General features: G+C 39.4%; 3 protein-coding genes across 4 annotated transcripts; all 3 read right to left on the bottom strand.

Annotated features, from left to right (window-relative positions):
• Window positions 1-799: 799 nt before the first annotated feature.
• LOC131797024 (TAR DNA-binding protein 43) lies at window positions 800-6,635 on the bottom strand. 2 transcript variants are annotated; one of them, XM_059114641.2, is made up of 6 exons: window positions 6,239-6,635; window positions 5,236-5,423; window positions 4,918-5,058; window positions 3,948-4,436; window positions 1,632-1,701; window positions 800-862 (listed from the first exon to the last, which is right to left on the bottom strand). In XM_059114641.2, exons 1-4 carry the CDS (start codon window positions 6,477-6,479, stop codon window positions 3,957-3,959), a joined length of 1,050 nt encoding a protein of 349 aa, XP_058970624.1. In that variant the 5' UTR covers window positions 6,480-6,635; the 3' UTR covers window positions 800-862; window positions 1,632-1,701; window positions 3,948-3,956. The 2 variants fall into 2 exon arrangements, with proteins under 2 accessions (XP_058970624.1, XP_058970623.1); XM_059114640.2 differs by having other exon boundaries at window positions 1,632-4,436.
• Window positions 6,636-6,933: 298 nt separating this feature from the next.
• Window positions 6,934-11,271, bottom strand: LOC131797087 (uncharacterized). The gene is made up of 5 exons (XM_059114702.2): window positions 11,095-11,271; window positions 10,188-10,277; window positions 9,274-9,681; window positions 8,174-8,209; window positions 6,934-7,461 (listed from the first exon to the last, which is right to left on the bottom strand). Exons 2-5 carry the CDS (start codon window positions 10,246-10,248, stop codon window positions 7,370-7,372), a joined length of 597 nt encoding a protein of 198 aa, XP_058970685.2. The 5' UTR covers window positions 10,249-10,277; window positions 11,095-11,271; the 3' UTR covers window positions 6,934-7,369.
• An 849-nt stretch (window positions 11,272-12,120) lies between these two features.
• Window positions 12,121-17,361, bottom strand: LOC131797090 (uncharacterized). The gene is made up of 5 exons (XM_059114705.2): window positions 17,235-17,361; window positions 15,242-15,309; window positions 14,693-15,091; window positions 13,908-14,039; window positions 12,121-13,130 (listed from the first exon to the last, which is right to left on the bottom strand). Exons 2-5 carry the CDS (start codon window positions 15,300-15,302, stop codon window positions 12,961-12,963), a joined length of 762 nt encoding a protein of 253 aa, XP_058970688.2. The 5' UTR covers window positions 15,303-15,309; window positions 17,235-17,361; the 3' UTR covers window positions 12,121-12,960.
• Between the last annotated feature and the right edge of the window lie 1,295 nt (window positions 17,362-18,656).

Below are 18,656 nucleotides of genomic sequence, written 5' to 3'. Positions count from 1 at the left end.
TTATGTTTTCAACTCAGTTGTTAACACTAAATTACCTATTAGTCAAAAACTCCTTTTTTCCCATTCATAGTGCAAAACGAGAAGGCTAAACTGCCTCTAATAACTAATCCAAAATTGTGATCACAGCAGTTCTGAACCTCACATTAATGGACAACATAAGTTATACTTTGTTGTACCTTCCCAAACTGATAGAACCTTCTGAATCAGAACAATGTCCTCACAAGGGATTCTGTCTTTTTGGAGGTGAATAAAACTTGTGCTTTTATATGGCTAAGAACATGCGAAATTAGGGCTGCAGAATAGCAGAGATTGGGTGATGAGGCAACTAAAATTTTGCCCATGTATGATCTTCCCACCTTTGCTTTTGAGAAAGCCCTTCTTAGAGGACAAATGAGAATTTTGCAAAAGAGCCCTTGGGCACCAAGTCAACTTAACCTTTACACTACCAAACTAGGTCACAATATCAATATATGTGTATTTCTGTTAGTTTTTGCATAAGGAATAGTTGAACAAAAAAATAATCTTTTTAAGATGATCATTTTCTTTATTCTCATCACCCCTCTCTTTGACAATGTATTAGCATTGTAAGGAGAAATTCCTTACTGGTCACTCAAGGGCTCGATAGGGTTAATTAAACAGTATGGATTTATTAAGTTCTGCAAGAAGACACTTGGCTGCGACAGTATACAAGTGAAACCTGGCAGATGTTTAAACCCTCTGGTTTCAATGTTAACAATGGGAACAATGTAAACCAAGGAAAAACTTGATCTCTTTCACCAAGACCCAACCAAGAGATGGCTGCAGATGAGCTTCTTGTTTGGTGACTGGCATCTCCTTGTGTTTTTTTTTCTTTTGCAGAAGCCTGGAATGAAAAAAAAAAAAAGAAGGAATTGAGAAAAGAGGAATGAATAACACAGTTCACTCTGTGAACGTACAACATGTAAAAGTTTCCTTATGAAAAGGAAAAGAAGTTGTAGATGTTCATGTTGGAAAATACTTTCACCACTTGAGCTTGAATTGAGGTTGCTCAATGATAACAGCAGCTGTTTGTCCAAATTTTGCCTAAAATCATTGTCAGTAATACAATTCTACCAAACAGATAAGATAAGAATGCTTGTCCAAAGTTGCATGACCTACTACAATGCTGATCATACTGCCTGTCTTTGAAATAACAAAATTAATCTGACTGATAATCCTTTCCTGAGGTTCCAAAGACATCTCAGGGTTTAATAATTCAGAAAGCAACTAGAAAAAGCTCTTAATGAATAAGAAACTGCTGGATCATTCATGGTATTGCATACAAATGTTTATCCCAGTTTCACGTAATACCATAAAAAATTTGTGGTAAAACTAAAAAAGCTTTGGTCACATGACTGCCATACAAGTGTCACTAAAAGGTGGACTTTTACTGCAAATTCAGCGGCAATACATTTTTTTCCCATTCATCTTGGTGACCAAAACATTTTTAGCTTCTAGTGCTGTGCTAGCATAGTAACTTAGTATATTCACTCAAAGATTCCTATAATTTCATGCTTCATGTGTAAACAAGAAATTCCCAATGTATTCCTTCCAAAGGAATTTTCATATAAACCAAGTGTGTCATGGTTGGCAAACATTATAACAGGCCTCACCAGATCTTGTGTCAGAGAACAGCTTGACTCTGAAAACTTCTTCAGCACTTGCTGGAGTCCACTGGCATGCCTGTTGATGAGACAAACAAGAGCAATTTTAACCAGCTCAGGTCTAAGCAAACTGTCACACTGAGCATAGTGAATTGTTAAGCACAATAAAACAGCCACACAAATGCCAGAAAACTTGCCAAAAAAAAGTGTCGAGGCATGGTAATTCAGGACAATTTTTCAGTGTTTAAATATGAATATGTGTCCTCTTTGTTATATCAATTTGGGTTATTACATAAGTCATTGCCTACTTTGTGTAGTGAGTGCAAAGATAACTTCCACAGTTAAGTTTGACACTTATAAAAACACACATTTTTTACTCACACATTTTTGACCAACACACACAGATGTACTTACAGTGTTCTCACTCATATTCCCTCACCACCTTAACAATCTTATGCCTCACTGCAGCCATTCAGGACATGTCATACCATTCAGCATACTCTCTGCAACCCTTTGAAACTCACAAGATCCCTCTTCATATGCCTCTCCTCCATATGAGTCTGCATATTTATTGCGGAAAGTTATAGCATTCCCTTCTTCTTGAGTTACATTGCACTCTAAGCTCTCATATCATGATGAACATGTAACAGAGCATTATCAAACACAGAATCACACATGACCTCTCAATCTCCCTCTACTTTTGACTTAATGTAATTGTTCTTTCTCTAGTAAACCAAAGAGCAATGCTTTGCACATTGCTTACAATAATGAAAATATGATAGTGAAGTCTGAATGTCCAGTGGGGGTATTCCTGAGAAGAACTGTCATCAGTTGCAGTGACTGAGGTTTTGACAACCTGAGCGGAAGTTATCATCAGTGTTGAGTGAAGAGCTGTTGTCAGTTCAGTGTATTAAATTGGGTTTATGTAAACTGATTGGTCAGTCTTCCAAATCAAGTTCTTTTTGTTGCTGTTCTAGTTTTGCTGTGATGTCACTGGCTATAAGACTCAAGTGGTGGAAGTCCATCATGAGTGGTCAGTTAACCCACAATTAAACTCGATCATGAGATGTGAACATCTGGGCAAGGGAAGTCTTGAAAAGGACTGCCATTGTTTTAATAGCACAAAAGAAAGTCACTTCATGACAGCAACCTCTTACTGTTGAGACAGATGTCACCATCGACAAAAACAATATTTTCCATACACTCAGAAAATCGCACTCCACAATAAAAACTCTCATGCCTTTGATTGTACTGTCACCCATTCCTTCACCACTTCTCAATGTCATACCACCATCATATCAATAAGAGTAACTGCCATTCTTGTGCCCTGTCTCAAATTCCATAAACAAATATTTCCCATGCTAGTATCCATGCCACTTAAATTCCCAGGAATATTACATTTAGCACAGACCATGCATTAAACCCAATGTTTTCACCACACACATCCATGTTATTTATTTCTCTTTCTTTCTTGTCATTCATTCAAGACAATCTTATCATGCTGAATGATTCAAGTACAATATGCAATATGCTCACACAATAAAGTTCCTTGTTTGGACCCCTACCATGATCAGGTTGTGTTACAACTCATTAACTTAATGGTAATACAAAGACTATGTAAAAACATTTTTAAACAGTGCAATTTATTACACTCAAGTCAGATTACTACGCATCCAGCACTCTCACCATTCCAAAGTATTTAAAAAAGACTTTTCTTCTTTAATGTAAACAGTAGAATTCACTCCTCATTCATTTGACATTTCTTCTCCTTGACCAACAAAAGCAAACTTCTTTCCAGTCTCACTGTTCTTTTTGAGTTAAATCTAAAGCTGCTGCAGTGCTGAGAACAAGGGCACTTTAACTTTAATTGATTTCAGATTATGACAAAAACCACATGTCTATGCACAACATGAAAGAGAAATTGCATAAGTGCAACTCTAACTTTACTTCCACCTGATAAAACTCCATCACTTGAAGTAAAAAATTCACTTTGAATTCTCAACATTTTGCCTCAAGCAATACATTTTTACTTAAGAAGACCTTGAATTCTTTTGTAGCTGAGGAAAATGAACAGAAAGAGCAGTATTCCTCATGCTACTACAGTCATTAGTTCCCTTAGGAAAAACTAGTTCAACAATAATCTAACAGAGTCTATCTATGCAATATCATTTCTTTACTCTCTGCGGACAAAATATCTATTGGTACATCATAGTGGAATAACAAGCCATCTGCTGCTAGTTCTATAACAATAATTTTTACAACCATAGGATTGTTTTAAAAAGCCTATGCAGTACCACAATCCAGAAAACAGAGACAAAATCCTACCCTGGATATTTATCGTCGTCCATGTCTGTTGGCCATCATGTTACTAGCACCTGACGGGTTGCCCATGTTCATCATGCTCTGCATCATACTGTTGTAAGCTGCTGATGCATTGTATGACAAATTCTGACGTCCAGCATTGCTCCAAGAGCCCATTCCATACATTTCTGGAAATCCCATACCACCCCACCCAGGCACAGAGTTTTGAGACATAGACTGTATGTCTGCTGGGGAGGGCATGTGGGCATTTTTGGCTGCTTTAGGCTCTGCAAAGTTCACATTAAGCAGATTTGATCCCAAGCGGTGATTCTGAGACTGAACTTTTTTGGCAACTTCTCCTGAAGCAAATGTAACAAATGAAATTCCACGCATTGGTTTTGGAATGTAGACATCAATCACCTCACCAAACTTACTAAAATAATCCAAAAGATCTCCTTCATTTGTTGAATCAGGAAGACGTCCCACAAACAACTTCTTTGGCATAAATTCTTGCTGTAATGAAGAGGAAAAAGAAACCATTCTACACTTGAAGCAAACTTTATATACTTAGGTTAAGTATTTTAAGCATGGTGAACAGAGTCTGTCCCAGTTTCTATGGCACAAGGCAACAAGACGAAGGAGTGCTGCTACTCTTTCTCCTTACCCTGCTAGCTCTAGCCCAAGGTAAGCGTCCCCCCCCCTTCCCTCTTACCACCCCTCACCACCACCATTGCAAAATATTACGTTCCCCAGAAAGTCTGCTAAGCACTGGCACACTCTAGCATAGCAAGAGAGTGTGAGAGTGAAGTATTTTACCCCAGAACAAAACACAATGACTCAGCCAATGCTTAAATCAGACCTCCTGACTGAGATTACAACTGACTTAAAACTGGGCATCTCCCAATCAACTTCCATTTAAAAACCATTCTTGGATTGTTCAAGATACTGGTGCTCAGTAAATACATTATTTACTACCACTGTTCCTGTCACTTACTTTACAACGTGGCAATCTCACTTCACAAAGGCGACCTTGAATGCGGTGAACCTGGGATAAAACTGTTTTTGCCACTTCAGGGTCCTTAAAGTTCACAAACCCAAATCCTCTGGATTTACTACTTCCATAATCCATTTTCACCTGACAATAATATAAAATATATGGCAGATGTAAGTACCTTATTCAATGGTTAAAGTTAACAGATAATACAAAATATCCCAACATATAGTGTGTTAAACCACCAATTAATAAGGTGTATGTTTCATAGTTCAACCTTCGAGAGATAATTATTCTAAATCAAGCTTTAAATATAATAACCTCTGCCATAACAACTTCACCAAACTTTTGAAAATATTCCTTCATGTCTTCTGCTGTAGTTTTCCAAGGAAGTCCAAGCACAATGAGGTCTCCTAATCCATCCTCTGGAGAAGAAATCTTTGTCATTTTTGTTTCTGGTTCTGCTTTGGTGTTAGGAGATTCTTCGATTTTTCTTTTACTAGTGCTGTCTGAAAGATTGAATATAATTTGCAAACTTACGATGAGAAAAGCAAAATAATTGCCAAGGAAATCAAAATCAATCTTCTAAATGTATCTGTCAAATATATACACTTTTTAGCTGAAACTTGACAGGAAAAGCAAACGAATCAGAGGAAAAGGATCATCAATGTGTAGTTAAATCAACACCATGGAAAGGCTTGATGCAATTAGAGTGGAGAGAATAGAAAGTGGTGTTAAAAATCAGAAAACTGGTGTGAGCCTCATAGGGGAGATAAGAGTAGAACACCTACTTCAAGGCTTGTCAGAACAAGGTATACATAAATTTTTGGTGGCTTCATGCTCTTGAATGACAAGCCAATGAAACACTCAAGACATGTAAACGGATCTAAAGTGGCTAACTGTAGGCTATGGTTTTACTTGTAGCCAAGCTAAAACCTAGTTTATCAGCAATAATGGTCTACAATGCTAGAACTGTAGAACAGATACTGTGTAAAATGTAATTAAAAGTACAAAAAGAAGAAAGTAATACTTATTTCATGATACTGTCATAGATGGTAATTAAGTTCAGAGAAATCACTGCATCTATGGCAGAATATCATTTGAATTTCCAAAAGATGAGTAAAGTGCCCATTTCGATGAATGATTTGTATTTGTTGTTGTTGTTACTTAATCATCCAGGAGGTTTTTGAAGTATGTAGCTCTTGCCTGGGACCTTTCATAAACTATCCAAATGGCTGTTAAGTCTTCATTTCGACCTTTTATCATTTTGTGGCTAGCCGATCGCCATTTAATAACAAACAAGTACTAAGTAAGAAAGACTCACCATTTTTCTGCACCACAACGTACAAATGCCCTCCCCATCCCTCTACAGCTGGTGGGCAAAGCATGTTTTCTAACAAACGAATTCCTCTCCAGCTGTCAGTCTCTGGGTTCTTGTACCTCAATCCACAAGCACCGGGAAACTGCGCTTGAAGAGTCGACAGTAAAATCGTTCCGTCTGCTTCAGTTGGCACTTCGATTGCTGGTAGCGAATCGTCCTCTGTGACTCGAACGTATTGAGCCATTTTAGGTTCTTCAGAAAGCAGCCTTTCAATGCTTAGGATTAGTTGTGAGTCGATTTTGCTGTCCTTTTCGACTTAAACCCCAAAGAAAAACGGTATAACAGTACAGTAGGTACTGTCGAAGAAAACACATACAGGTGATCCGGTCGATGGCAGACTTTACAGGTATCCCGGCATGCATAGCTAAAATTTACTCTGGGATACTTCCGGAGATTCAACGAGAATGGCCTTTTGTTTACAGTGGCAGTACTTGGGAGATGAAGAAAGAAATAATACATGTGACAATCAGAATGGTAACAAATCATTTTATTGCTGTTTTTACATTACTACGAATGTAATACGTGGAGATGGATCGAGAAAATGAAACTTTTCTGAAGCGAAGGCTAAGCAAAACCAAGCTTTATTACCAAAACCCACTGGTACAATAAACAAAAAAATGAAACACCACACACCAAGAGATTATAAACTGTTGTTTATTTTCTCTTGCACACACACAATTCGAAATACAAATTTATTAACATTAAGCCCTGATTATTTGGTTGCTGTGCATTGTTGTATCATTACTGTTAGACAAAGCAGGTGCGACGTCGTAACTACACTCTCCAATAACACGCACTATTAATTTCCAGCAAGTGCAGGCCAGAGCAATGTTTCAGAGAGCTTCTTCCGTTTTTACTGCTCTTCCTGCTCTTCTATATATGTTTAACGATAATTTTTAGCTCGATACTGTTACGATAAAGTTTGTGCCTAAGAGTTTATATGTCATTAAAAAGCGCAGTAATCGGGTAAATACAATCATGATACTGATCTATACATAAATGAAAAAGGTAAGGTAAATGGGTAACATTGCAGGTTCTGAAAGAGATTTTTTAAAATCTTTTTGCTTTCTGAAGTTACAAAACAGCGGTAATAATGGCAGCAATCGCAAGCAAACAGCTCACTATCAAACCAGAAGGAGTATTCTTGACGCTTGTTGACAATCGTCCTGGAAGGGAAATAAACGTATATTACCGATGTGTCCAGGCGGTTGCCGTGAGGATACAATTTCGCGAATAATCAAATAACCATTTCTTCTATTTAAGTATAGCGGAAATTTCTAGCGCTTAAACTTTGCCCATCCAAAAATTAGACACAACATCGTCCGTTTCTTAGCTATACACAGACGCCATTTTAGTTGGAAATAAAGAATAATTGAGAGATGCGACTGCATCTTTGAGGGTTCATGGTTAATTTTTTGGTCCTCTGACGGTTGAGGGTTAACTACATTAAGACCTTTTTGTAAGGTACTTGATGGTCTACCAGGTTGTATATCAACAAGAGAATAATTACATTCTCTTGTCATCAATCACCACTTTCTGTTGGAAAAGATGGGAACACGTGCACTAAAGCTACCCCCCCCCCCCCCTCCGCATTGCTTCATCCTCGGTTTCCCCAATGTGAGAACTCAGGTGGTGCATACGGATACATTTTGGAAACCGGACGGAGGAAACATTTTTAAAAAAAGCTACGATCGATTTTCAATGAATTATCAACAATTTCTCCATAATAACGTGTTTGATGATTGCGATGTTACAAGGGTCTACCGTCTTCCCCCTCCCTTGAACCAGAGAAGGGGTGGAGGGTTGGGGGGGGGGGATTAGAGGTTAAGAGGAGAGAGCCCGGCAATGGGGCAGAAAAGCTTATTTCATAACACCTACCTTCCACTGTCACGGAGTTCTCTGCAGGTTTTAGAGCTAACAAAAGACAAATGGACAACAGTCAGTGAAGAGAATCTGTTACACAGGCTTTAAGACCATACCAGTATACCGGTTATTCTCTGACAGATGGTGATGGCTTTTACAGCGAACGGTAAAAACTTTGGCCATCTTACGGCTAACGGTTAATTTCTTTCAGCTGCAGCTAAAAGAAAAATTTCACGGTTAACTTTCTTCACGACGAAAAGTTAAAAATTTATCAATTTCTGCACCTAACGGCTTTTTGCGGCTTTATGGCCAACAGTTGACATCCTTGAGACCCTCCTCACAGCCTCATTGAGACGCACCCTCCTAACAGCCTCATGGATGGCTTAGCTTCTTGGTTCTCACCTCAAGAATTTATATTTACTCATTCATCTGTTCTTGCAGACCTCTTTTATTTTGAATTATTTATTATTTTATATCGAGCGTGGCAATAAGATGCCCCCTCCCCCTCCCCCCCCTCATGATGTTGCCTTTAGTAAAAACTCTATAACTGAACTTATGTTGTGACGAAGGACTCTGTAATGATCAGGGGTCATCTATAGAGCTTTTTGGAGTCACAAACTTGAACCATCAAATTTTATATCTTAACCCTTTAACTCCCATGAGTGACCAAGACAGAATTTCTCCTTACAATATCATTACAGTATCAAGCAGACAAGGGATGAGAAAAAAGAAAAATATCAGTTAGGGGATTATAAGTCGATCGAATACCAATTTTTTTAAACTTCCATCACAAGAAGTGTATGGAGACGGTAAGGAGAATTGCTAATGAGATCTTGGGAGTTAAAGGGTAAACACAAGAGATTATAAACCACAAACCACAGGCCGCCCCAGGCCGCGCCAGGTCGCCAAACATCACTCATCGAATTTCACCACAGAAACACTAGCCAATCAGTTGTTGTTTTCAGTCGCATCGCAGGAACGCACACTAAAAATATATTTAGAAAAAAATCTTTGGAAGAGGGGTTTGTAGGGGGGATAATTTCTCTCATTTTATAATCTCTTGCTTGATACAAATATCTTACACCAAGGAACCCACCCTTAAGTAAGTTACTCACCGACATTTCGCAGTAACAACGCTTGAGTATGACACGAGGGAATGTCATTAATGCCAAACATCTCGTAAAGGGGACAATACACATTGTCCATGTTGTCATTGTAGTCTGTTATCTTGAGATAAAACATTCCGGTTGGTAAATCGGCGAAGACAGTTGCTTTGTCTTTGTACAAACCATTATGACTTGCATCGTACACCCTCAAAAATTGTCCAGTCTTATTTGCCGATGCGATTTTCTCCATGTCCAGTTCGGCCGGCCTTTTCAAGGCAAACACAGTAATACGTTTAAGAAAGCTATCGCTCTCGTTAACTGCTTCCGGTAACATCTTCCAGCACAGAGTGATATCATCCCCTTCTGAAGCATATGTTATGGGAGGACTTGGGCAATCAGTAGCGGCATTACATCCAGCTGAAGAAGAGAAAGAAAGACAGTTGGAAGTGTGAATACCAGACGTACTACTGCGTGTAGTTCGCGTGCACTATCTTAGTACAGTAAGGCAAATAATTCCTGTAGCGTTAGAAATTACTAGTGCGCATGTAATGCTCTTTCGATCCAAGTTGAAATAAAGTTAACAACGGAACCGGTTATTATTTAGCGCCTGGAGGGGAGGGGAGAGGGAAGGGGAGGAGGGGGGAGGGGAGAGGGAAGGGGAGGAGGGGGGAGGGGAGAGGGGAGGGGAGGAGGGGGAGGGGTGTCAGGGGATTTTGTTCGTGTTGCAATAATATTCATGTCATCACCCTTAGGCTTTGCTGCATTCTAATGATCTCCTGATTTGCAGTCTATATCCCTCTTTAATATTCTGTGGGCGTCGACTGATTCCCCTCTTCGTTCCCACTAAAAACCATGTGATCCTCCCCAAAAGCCTCAAAACCCAAAGGATAAATGACGACCCATCCCTTGGATAAAACACCTACCATTGAAAATGCCTAAGGAAAAAATGCCAATAAAAATTTGTAGAAAGATGTGCTGTCTCATGCTGATCCTTGCTGAACGACAAATTGCCTCTAAAGAGTAAGAAAACAAGAAAATTTCAAATAAGAGAGGATAGTGTTTCATAGTAATTTTAAAACATCCGGCCCCTCCCGACGTTTTGGCCTAAATCTGGCGGTCGAAATCCGGCAAATTATTGTCGGAACTATTTAAATAATTATCCGTATGTACCCACAGCTAATTTCAACCTGGATATTATTTTTAACAACACACGAACGAATTCCGTAGTTTCAAATTTCTTATTAGCGGGTGCAGTATCTTGACATTTTTCTCGTGATTGCGTTCCAGTCTCCCTGGTCCTGGTGGAGGCGTGACGCAGGGCGTGAAGTTGTCGTCTGTAGACCATCTCATGAGTGGCGGGGCATATTTGCATTTGATGTTCATTAAAATTTGTCTGTCTAGTCTCGACAACTTGTTCAAAAACAACAGAATTTTTCTTCAAAGTGAGGTTTAGAAGGCTTCGTAGCAAGCACGTAAAAGTATGATGATAATTCCCGTCAGAGGTGTAGGGGATGTATTATTTGGACCCATTACTATGAGACTCACACAATTCACTAAGTTACTTTGGAAGATGATAGGACTTAGCACTGCGTGTGATGAAGAAATGGCGGTGCAACAATGGAGTGATCTTCTGGAAGTACGCAAGACTTTCTTCATTGTTTCGACGATTTCAGATTGCTGATTGACGGATGTAATCGACAAATAAATGAAAGCAATTTAACCCTCTGAAACCGTTTCCTTCATTGAAATACGGTTGTTGACTTTTATCGATGAGTTTTCTAAAGGATATTTTGAAATGAAAGATCTCTTGTAAATGTTAAAAGCTGTTACCTTAGTTTGTATTCGATCTGTTCAGTTCCTCCAAGTCGATTTGAGCGGTACCGCTGTTTCCTGCTTGCAAACAACTTCGCGTGTGCTGAATGCAATGGATATATTAAGCGTCTGCGAACTTAATCACTGCTTGGCATCATATTCTTGTTTCACCAGGAGACGGAAATACCGAGAAATCCCGATCTGTAATCAAAGGTTGATTACACGATGATATTTCGTATGGATTCTGGGGTGGTCTTGCACTGTTAGGGGTGGGGAAGGGTGGGGGAAGGCTTAGGGAGCTTATTTCCGGGGGAGCGTATCGACGTTGAATTGGATAACTTTTCGAACGAGCCATCCTGCCGTACAACGAGACGACGCTAATGACGAAAGTTACTTAGTCATACCACAAACCACAATAAGGAAAGGTGGGTAAATGCAGTCTTACTTCTAGCCAACATTGAGGAATAATAGGATAAAGGGCTGCTGATAATGAGAAATAAAGGTGTTTACCCCTATCTTAGCCTGTTTCTTGGGGCCTATGGTCGAGATTTTAAAGTAACCTGCTTTTCCCATAACAGTCAATGGATTATAAGACCGGAGGTTAAAATTAAGAGCTTTCTTATATAGTAAAGGCCATTGTTTGCGCCTGTGTGACAACAGCTAAGCCTGTGTCACGGAAAATCTAAGTATGTTCCGGAAACTTATGACCTCTTCTTGAGGACACCGGGACTGTAATAATTTACAACGTTGCGCTCTTCACCTTATCGAAATGTTGGGCAAACAGAACATCAAAATTGTGATGGTAAATTCTCCCTGAGCATGATGATGATGAAAAAAGTGACTAATTATGTCATAGTTTGTCACAACAACCCAGAAAACTTACAGAATAGAGATGATAACGAGTGCTCCTAACCGGAGTCGAATCTATATATGGCTCTCCGATCTGCTCGATTTTCAAAAGCCTAATTTGAAGAGCTGAAAGGCTCCTGACCATCAGCAGCCGGGTGTTTCCGACAGCGCAAACTAAGAGGGGCAACAGCCATCTACCAAAGTCACTCAAAGTTTATTCACTTTAAAACTAGGTTATAGTCTTCAGCGAAAATACGTCATGATGAAGCAAAATCCATAAATAAAGAAATAAGAACACAGGTAAAACAATTTTTCTTATCGCCCATGGGTGTTAGCCCACGGGAAAAGTGAGGAAACTTCACCAAAAGTGTACTCAGTACAGCTATAAATGCAGAAGAGGTCCAATAGCTCGACTTAAAACTTTCAAAAAAGTATGAGCAAGACACGCGGAGTTTCACTCATTGACACCTTATCAAAGTTATCTTGAAAATTTGGCTGTGTATTCACTGATTCGCTATTCACAAATAAATTAAATCAAAAGTGATAATAGATTTAACCTTTTTATACATAACAATAATTATACAGGAACAGCAAAACAAAATAGGCACTAACAAATGTTCACACTCCTGTTTTAGCTACGTAAGGTCAGTTATCCTGCCAAGTGTGGACAGTGCAGGGTCTTATTAGGCCGGACATTATTCATTGTCTGGGGTGAGGGGGGTGAGGGGAGCGGAGGATTTTGGGGGATGAAATGGTTTTCAGGTGAACGGAAGGGGAATCAGTCGTCGCTAGTAGAGTATAGAGGGGGGACGTACTATGGAAAATTGACTGCCAATGAAACGGGGGGGGGGGGAAGGAGGGAGGGGAGATCATGAGAATATTGCAGAGTCTTATAGGGGGGATCGTATTTAATTTAACGTGACAAAACTAAAATCCTCCAACCCCCACCCTACCCCACCCCAACCCCAGGTGACAAATATTGACCAGGCCCCCAGTCAGTGTTGTAACTGTTGGATCAGTTAGTGTCAAAAACAGTTAAAGCTGCTCAGCCGCGCAGTTCGTTTTGACGGGAATATGGTTAGATTGTTTCCTTGCCTTGCAAAACAGAAGGAAGCAAACAATTGCACCAATGAGGGCAACACCAAACAAACAGCTCATAACTATCAATGCAGTCCTTGAAGAAGGAGCCATGGTAGTGACTGGACCTGAAAAGTGGAAAAAAATAATTCAGCAAAGAGATGAACAACTTGATAGTAAATGAGGCCTGTGCTGTTTAGTTTATCAGTGTTGATTATCCGCGTCATCTTCAACTTTCCACATTCCTCAGTTGAAGCGCGTTATCGTCTTTCTCGTGTTTTCTAAATTGCCGAACCTTAAAAATTTCTCCTGTCAATGATTCATGATTCTTTTTTTTTTCAAAAAAAAGACAACCTTCCAATTTATGATGAAATGAAGAGTGCAACTCACTTTTCATTATTACTGCTGACTTTCATAACTAGTTGTCGGGGACTGGGACTCACATCACGCAATCGTGTAATCTAAGCTTTGACTACAGAAGTATGAAACGTGTCCGGAAATACACTCCCAATTATTTTCGTAAAACCGAAGCGTTGTCAGTTCTCTTAACCTTCACTCGCGAACCTGCGAAGACCTTGTAACCTCAATTGTGTTTATTAAACGTATAAAATCCGCCTCGAGACTTCTCTTGGATATTCTCTCTTGCGGCCAGAGAATTCCAGGAAATGAAAGTCTCCTTGATTAACTCCGTTAGGGTAAAGGGGGGGGGGGAGGGTGGGGCGATGAGAAGAGGGGTTAACAGTAGACCTCTAACACCTTCTTGCAACTGTAACTGGGGTAACCTTGATTATGTGTTTGGGCCGTTTAATACGTGCGCACGACTTTGCACACTTGTCTGTCAGAGGATCTCGCGCATAGCACAGCGGGGAGTAACCAGACTTAAAGAACAGTCCATATCCACCCACCTTTAGTAGTTGCTTCTGGTGTTGCTGTGGTCATCTCAGTAGTAGGATTACTTACTGTCTTGCCCGTGGTAGCTTTGGTCGTGGTTTCTGTTGCCATCATTGTGGTGGTTTGTAATGGGACTTCACGGAGGTCTGCAGACAGATTTCAACAGAAACCAGAAATCAAGACAGTTTGCATTTTAATTTTTTTTTCACTTTTAGGTCTCGTTATCTTCATTTGAAATTTCCTTTGCTCTAATGAACATGGACAAATAACTTAAGAACCTCGCAGATATGTAATCAGTCAAGCTTATCCGATCGTTTTTGCCGCAATCGAAAAAAAAAGAAAAAAGAACAACCCGTCCATACAGCGTTCAGTTGCCTTATGTCAAAGTTCTGATTTGGCCGAATAACTTTGTCACACCCACAACAACAAGATCCAACGGGGCCTACACACCGTTTCCAAGTCGATCAGAGGCTACACCGTTATCAAACCTGAAACGGTACAAAAATGCTGTCAACCGGGCTAGACACGATAGCGTGGCTAACAACATTCTTTGTAAATGATGCTTAAATGGCGAGATCGAAAGACCTTTACGGCTAAACAGAATAAAGTAACATAACAGGAATATCGACCTGCACTCTGCTTTACGCCATCACAGTGCACCCGAAATCACTTGCTTCGATAAACCGCTTCGCCTTGGACAACTTCAATATGGACAGGTAAGTTATCGATGAGCAAATACGCTCAGATGAGGAAAAGCGTTACAAGCCAGCATATTCGCATTTTAGGTATACGTACTCACCAATATTTCGCAATAACAGCGCTTGAGAATGGCATGGTGTTAAGTCATTCATGCCCAACCGGGATTGGTAATGCACACAGTACACATTGTCCATCTTTTTCGTGTAGTTCGTAATCTTGAGATACACCATTCCGGCGGATAAATCGGCAATTACAGTGGCTCTGTTGATGTAATTTCCGTCATGCTTCCTAGCGTACACCTTTTCAAAATATCCAGTCCCATTTGCAGAGCCGACCGGATCCATTACAGACTCGACTGGCCTTGACAGGGCCCTAACATAATAGCGGCTCACAATACTAGAGTTGGCTACAATTCGCCAGCACAAGGTGACGTTATCGCCTTCCGAAGCATATGTCATGGGGGGACTAGGGCAAGAAATTGCGGCAACTTTGACTCTTGCTGAAGAAAAGATAAAGAAATAGGGTGGAGTTGAGTGAAAGTATTTTTGTTTAAATACCAAATATATCGAAGAGCAGAGACGGTTGGTAGCTATATCTTTCACTGTTGCTGGTTAACTAGAAATAAGAAGCTTTGATTTTCCCTACTTACCAATTAATACGTTTATGAATAAAATTCCTTTGAAAATTTGTGGCAGGATCTGTTTTTCCATTCTTGTCCTAAGAGAGAGAGAGAGTGAGGGAGAACTCTCATTTGATGTTTCAGTCAGCATCCCAACATTTATTTCAAACCCTTTACACCCTAACATCGGCATGCATATTCTCCGTACTGGTCTCCATACATTTCCCATCATACTGGTAAGGAGAATTTGGAAAACAATCTAGAGCTTCTTAACTTGATGATCTCTTCAAGAGAGAATCTCTTCATGAGAATTTATGACTCATAAATTATCATGAATTTTTTGTTGAGCAGTGAAGCTGTTAGGAGAAATATGAAACCGGTCACTTAAATTAAGAAAACAAAAAACCGACTTCCATAACCGACAGAGCGAAGATCTGTCTCTCTTTGTTTGCCTATTAAGGGTTTGGAGAAACTTTGGAGAAAGGACATCGTGCGATTGTTAACAAGGCAAATTGTCTATTTCCGTGATGCTAAAGTTATTTATATTAAACCGAGAGTATGAGCGGAACCTTAATTTTCTAGAAAGAAAGGGGTAAAATTTGTGTCACGCAAGTTAGGTGGCTAATGTAAAATTCATCGACCGATGGAAAAATAAACCGTCGCATTAAAGACTGTTTTAATGAAAATCTAAGACCAATGCTCCACTCCACTGTTGATCACACCCCTACAGCAATTTAAAATCGCTTTACTCTTCCTTGTGTAAACGAGCGTGATTTCTTGAGTCTCAATTGCAATGTCACGCAATTCTCCCAAAAAAAAATCGCGCACCACCCAGGATTTGGACTGAGGAGGCCTCTCTGAGACATCAGCGTACACTTCCTTAAATGTAAAAGTGGGACTCTTGACCCTCTCGGCACAAATTGAAAAACGTGATGAAACTTTAGCACTGATAATTGAAATTATTATTTTTTAATTTGATCCCTTACAAATAGCCATTCCACGCGACGTGATATTATGTAACATTCTAAGCTTGTCTTTTTTTTTTCGGCGGATTTGGTTGATTTTTTTCTCCAATAATTAATGAAGATTTGCCACTCAAAATATTATTATTTAAGTATTCTTATCTTGATCTGTCCTAACAGGAGAGGGTATTAGAAAGTTTTTATACATTTTGACTGATCACGATTTTTCTTGACACGAGCCGGGTTGCGTAAGATTGGTTGAACATGGTTTTCATCGTGAAAATAGCAGGACGATAAAACAAAGATATAAATAAAAAGTTTTTTAAATAACATTGAACCAAGTAAAAGTTAGGTGACATTTGGCATTGCAGATCTCATCTGCGCCGTTCAAGGGGTTCTTGAGAAATTGCAGTGTTAAAGATTGATTAGGAAATTTTTTGTAAAACATTCTCTGGGGTGGCAGCTGTAAATTAAAACCAGTGAATTAAACAAATTACTTTAGTCACAGGAAAGTTATGGCAACTCCAAAACAACCTCACTTTGTTTCAATTGACCAGATGTCGCGTAGCCGAAAAAAAAATGCAGTTTTTAAAAATTCTCAAAAAGAATTAAAGTTCTGTTTGCAAACAACCCCATCCGTCAGTCCAGTTTACTTCTGTGCGAATGTGGAAATAATTCAGTGCGTCAGCACTGAGAAAATTTGTTTTTCTTCAATTATATAACTTTTGGTACTATTTACACGAAAACAAATCATGCTACTTCGGTGTCATGGCCATAGAAGTTTTTTGTCATGTATATATTTCAAACTTGGGTCACCATGTTCAAAAAAGAGTTCATTGCCGGAAAGAAGCAACTTACCAGACGAGTGAAATTATACTTGGACAGTTTCCGGCAGTCACGATTTTACCTCGAGTTTGCGTGCACAGGCATAAAAAGAATAAATTATCATGATCGTTCTGAAAGAAAACTTTTTTTCTTGGTTTCGAATGGAAATTCGTTTACATCTCTAATGCAAGCTATAGCTAGCAAATAAACGAACTTTTAACGTGAATTGTACTTACTTTGGTTTTGAATTAGATGTTAACACTGCTTCAACTTGACTTTGGCTGCGGAAAACAGCCCGAGAACTTTGCTTTCTTTTAGGGCATTAGTAATTAAGTCGCAAAGACATGTGCTGTCATGTGCCCGAGGCATTCGACCAAAGTACAAGGTTCTATTCAGCGATCAGTGAACGTTCGACTTACTAATAACTCGTGATTGATACTACGCTGAGTCCAATGAATAAAAATCAAGGTAACGCAATTAAACTCATGCCCTTCGAGTAACCTAAATTAGAAAAAAAGATTCATTTCCCTTTTGGAATTTGCTTTACCTTACAGAGAAATCCGGCGTTGATAAGCGAGGCAACGACACAGATTTCCAGCGTTCTCTAAACAGAGAGAGTCTGAAGCGAAAGACGCCGTTGGGGTATATTTTAAATTTTAGACAAGTTGTTTATATTTTATCGTGAATTAAAAAACATTGAAATCCAACACACGAGATTATCACTTATTGTGTCATAATTTTCATGGTCGTCTAGGAAATAAGACAACCTTTTTCCAACCATTTTTTCAGAAATTCAAAAATGGGACTCTTCTCTGAACTGCAGACAGTTAAAGAATTGATACGACTTGCCTAACCCAACACAACATCTTGCTGAACATTCTGTCGTGCTGACAAGGCTTAAGGGTGTCGAGAGGTGAAACTTCCATTTATGGAACTTTGCCAAAACAGTGTACATGCTTACAAAAGCTGATTGATTTGTTTACGTCGATGAGAACACTTTACTTATATCTACAAACAATAAATTAAGACGTTCTACAGCTATCAACACTGCCACGGCATAATACCCTAGAGATTGTGAAGCTCTTTTACGAGGTGAGCACGAAATTTCGCCCGCGTGCAAATCAATAGAAAGGCTTTGAAGACATCAGTGCATTAAAATGATGTATCATGGAACCCTCTGCCATAGGGCATTTGTTAAAAGTTTTTTTGGAAGATGTCACACAGGATGATCTTTGTAGGTTTAAAGTTCAACACCGAGAATAGATATTTAAAGAAATCCTTTAAAATCATCAGAACACGCCTAGGCCTGAGTACAGCACCACATATGCCGCACGTGATAGTCAGAAACAACCTTGACAGACATTACCGGTAGAGAGAAGAATCTTATTTGCAGACAGAATTTAATTTATTCAGCCTATCTGAAAAGTTGTCGAACAGATGTTACGAAATCCGCATCCTAAATTGCAGACTCTTTCGTTGCCAATAGCCCACGATTATGTTCATGGTGTCACAGTCCACTGATCTTCCTAAACTGATCTTCGATAGAATCGTGCTTCAATTCTCGTGGAATAATGACGGTATCAGGTGGTAAAATCACAAATATCGGTCACTGATTCAAGCTCTTCACGGTTCACGAGAAGCCTTTCGATCACTGACTG

This window comes from Pocillopora verrucosa, chromosome 9 (genome assembly GCF_036669915.1).
Source record: "Pocillopora verrucosa isolate sample1 chromosome 9, ASM3666991v2, whole genome shotgun sequence".
NCBI classification, from domain to species: domain Eukaryota; kingdom Metazoa; phylum Cnidaria; class Anthozoa; order Scleractinia; family Pocilloporidae; genus Pocillopora; species Pocillopora verrucosa.
The sequence above is the reverse complement of the archived record's forward strand: the minus strand, read 5'-3'. Positions and strand labels throughout refer to the sequence as shown.